The sequence below is a fragment of the Dendrobium catenatum genome, unplaced genomic scaffold, assembly GCF_001605985.2.
Source record: "Dendrobium catenatum unplaced genomic scaffold, ASM160598v2 fragScaff_scaffold_1220, whole genome shotgun sequence".
NCBI lineage: Eukaryota > Viridiplantae > Streptophyta > Magnoliopsida > Asparagales > Orchidaceae > Dendrobium > Dendrobium catenatum.
In genome coordinates, this window is record NW_021319682.1 from 7,588,149 (window position 1) to 7,591,943 (window position 3,795).

General features: G+C 34.6%; 1 protein-coding gene across 1 annotated transcript; it reads left to right on the forward strand.

Moving 5' to 3' along the window:
- The first annotated feature begins 1,716 nt into the window (after positions 1-1,716).
- LOC110101611 lies at positions 1,717-2,256 on the forward strand. The gene has a single exon (XM_020829576.1). The coding sequence runs from the start codon at positions 1,717-1,719 to the stop codon at positions 2,254-2,256; it is 540 nt and encodes a 179-aa protein (XP_020685235.1).
- Positions 2,257-3,795: the final 1,539 nt, after the last annotated feature.

Below are 3,795 nucleotides of genomic sequence, written 5' to 3' on the forward strand. Positions count from 1 at the left end.
CTGAGACGACACCAGTTGTATGCAAAATTCTCCAAGTGTGAATTCAAGTTGAAAAACATTTCTTTTCTAGGACATGTAGTAAAGTAAAGGTATTTCTGTCGATCCCCAGAAAATTCAAGCAGTTGCTAATTGGCTAAGGCCTACTACGGTGTTTAAGATACATAGTTTCTTGGGCATGGTTGGTTATTATAAAAAAAATGTGAAGGGATTTTCTCATATATCTGCACCTTTGACGAGACTGACTCAGAAGTTAGTAGCTTTTATTTGGACACCAGAGTGTGAAGTTAGTTTTTAAAAATTGAAGGATTGTTTGACTTCTGCTCCAGTGTTAGCACTTCCCTTTGGTACAGAAGGATTTCAAGTATTCAGTGATGCTTCACTGAAAGGTTTTAGTTGTGTTCTAATACAGTATGGTTGGATAATAGCTTATGCTTCAAGACAGTTGAAACCACATGAAAAGAACTACCCGGCGCATGATTTTGAATTGGCTGCTGTTATATAAGCTTTGAAGATTTGGCGTCATTACTTTTATGGTGTTAGGTGTGAGATCTTCATGGATCATATGAGTCTGAAGTATATATTCACTCAAAAAGATCTAAATTTGAGGCAAAGAAGATGACTTGAGTTGATCAAGGATTATGATTTGATTATTTAGTATCTTCCTGGTAAGACTAATGTGGTAGCAGTTGCTCTGAGCAGGAAGTCTTCTGGATTATCATGTTTACAGCTCATTTCTGATGAGTATCAGATACAAGATATGAAAAGATTACAATTGGAGGTATTATCTCCTACTGATTCTGGAATAATAACTAAGATGATTATTCAACCCTCTTTAGAAGAAAAGATTCATGAAGCCAGAAGTCAGATAAAAAATATTTGAAGTTAATTGATCAGATCAAATCTGGTAAGAAACCTGAATTATGAATTTTTGATTATGGTATTATTTTTTGTAAGAATAGGATGTGGATTTCTATGTCTGGAGATATGAGGAAAGAGATTCTACAAAAAATTTATTATTTAGGCTATACTATTCATCCAGGAAGTGGTAAGATGTACGGAGATATGAAAAGCTTATTTTGGTGGCTTGGAATGAAAAAGGATATAGCTAAATTTGTTTTGAAATATAATGCCTGCAAGTTAGTGAAGGTAGAACATCAGCTATCGGGAGGTCTTCTCCAGTTATAGCTTATCCCTGAGTGGAAGTGGAAAGTGATAATAATGGATTTTGCTATGGGATTCCCTAGATCAAGGCAAGGACATGATGCAATTTGGGTGATTGTTGATTGATTGACGAAGTCTGCTCATTTTCTTCCGATCAAACAGACGAGTCCGGTGAATAAGTTAGCTCAGATTTATGTTAAAGAAATTATTAGATTACACGACGTGCCGAAAGTGATTGTATCTGATTGGGATGGCCGATTTACTTCCAGACTTTGGAGAGGTATTTAACAAGGTTTGTGTATGAAGTTGCATTTCAGTACGGCTTTTCATCCACAGACTGATGGACAGTTTGAGAGGACTATTCAGGTACTAGAAGATCTTTTGTGATTATGTGTTATGGATTTTGGAGGCAGTTGGGAAGATCATATCCCACTGATAGAATTTTTATATAATAACAGTTATCAATCAAGTATTGGTATGGCACCGTACGAAGCTCTATATGGTAGAAAGTGTAGAACTCCTTTGACTTTGACAGATGTGAGAGATAGACAAGTGATGGGTTCAGCTTTTGTAGATGATATTGTAATGAAGATCAATCTAATTAAAGAAAGTTTGAAATCTGCACAAAATAGACAGCAGAAGTATTATAATCAGAAGCACAGACTGGTTGAATTTCAGATTGGAGACTTTGTGTATGTCAAAGTCAGTCCTATGAAAGGTGTTAGTATATTTGGAAGAGTGAGCAAACTCAATCCAAGGTATGTCAGACCTTTTGAGATCATTGAAAGGGTTGACAATTCTGCTTACAGGTTGTTATTGCCTGATCAGATGTCTGATATATACAATGTGTTTCATGTATCCTCTTTGAGAAAATGGATATCTGATTCTGGAAAGAAACTTTCTGCTGATGATATTGAGGTTCAGGAGAATCTACAATACAGAGATGAACCTGAAAATATTTTGGCATTTGATGTAAAGAAGCTGAGAAGTAAACATATTCCTATGGTTAAGGTTCAGTGGAAGCATAGAACGACAAGAGAGGCTACTTGGGAAAAGGAATCGGATATGAGACAGTTGTATCCAAGCCTGCTCTGACTTAGTTTTTCTTTGGAAATGTCTAGGACAACATTTTTCTTAAGGTGGGTAGATTGTGAAACCCATTAACTTTCAACTTATGTTTTTGGAAAAAAAAGAAAATTTTTTGTGCTGTTAGTACGGAAGAACCGTCTATCCAAACTGAAGAAAATGTTGAAAATCTGTATGGTTAGTTTGACGAACTGTCTGGACGAACTGAGTAAAGTGCAGGTTCATCTGGACAAATAGAACAAAAATTTTTACCTGAGAACATCGTCTAGGGACGAAAGTCAGATATCGTCGGTACGATCTATGTCTAGAGAAGATCATCCCGGGACGAACGAAGAGCATCGTCTGGATGATTGAGTTCATTAAATAGATGATTTAAGATTTTTTTGAAGAGAGAGAAAAGTAGGAGAGAGAAAAAGGAGGTAAAGAGGAAGAAATCTACATTTTGAGCATCTCGGTTCATTTTCGTCCGTCGTCGTAGTTGGGAAAGTTGATCGACTCGAGGTAAGGCACATTATACCTTTTTCAATTTTCAGAAATATGATTTTTTACAGATTTTTTGTTTAAAAATTTGATTTCGTTAACGAAAAACGGGTATAACTTTTGCCGCGTAACTTTTGGTATATTGTAGAGATTGTAATTTTACACGTTTTGAGTATTTTTTGGAAGTTTTTCACCAGGTATTTTAAATTCTACAGAGTTTTTATTGAATAGAAAATTATCTGGATGTTGAAAAATATTGCTTCAGTACAATAAAAGCTTTGAAATGACGTTTTACACGATCTTTGGTAATTTGGTGATTTTTTGGAATTGTGCATTTTTGATTTATTGGCTTTCTATCGTCAATCGCTATACGAAAATGTAAAATTTTGATAAGTGCTCAATTACTCCATGTTTGTTTTGATATGATGATTTGATGTTTGATTTGATTTGAATGATATTAGAAGGGAGTTACAAAGGGCCATAATCCTTTGATATTCTGTCTGGGTCCGGAAATATGAAAATGAATTCTGATTTGATAATTTTTTATATATGATATATTCTGGTGTTGTAAGCACAAAGGGTGGCATAAGGGGCCAGAATCCTTTGAGATTCTGTGTGTTTCAGGGAAGGGAGGAATAAGGGGCCAGAATCCTTTGAGATTCTGTCTAGGTCAGGGATATGTGATCTGATATGTAATTTGAAAAAAATGTGATTTGTGATTTATACGATTTTGTGATACAAATTTGATTCAGTTCTTCTATATATGTTATTTGATTTCCATCTGATTTGTTCTGTAGGAATATCTAAAGAATGTTTGTTTATCTGTTCAGTACGCATATATGCATTATGTTTGATTATATAATTTCTATACAATTGTCTGAATTTTGTACGACTATTTGAATAAACTATTTTTAAAGTTTTTTTGTGGGTATTTTGATATGAGAGTTCTTAGAGATTTTGATCAGTGTGTGTAGTCTTATGGAACTGTTAGCTCACTGTGGTTATCTTCATGGTTTTTAGGTTCTGGAAATGGAAGGAGGTTTTGGACTATCTATTATGTATTTGATC

What these genes read in the sequence shown, in the direction of transcription:
- LOC110101611 (XM_020829576.1), top strand. Translation starts at nt 1,717, where the DNA reads ATGGGTTCAGCTTTTGTAGATGATATTGTAATGAAGATCAATCTAATT.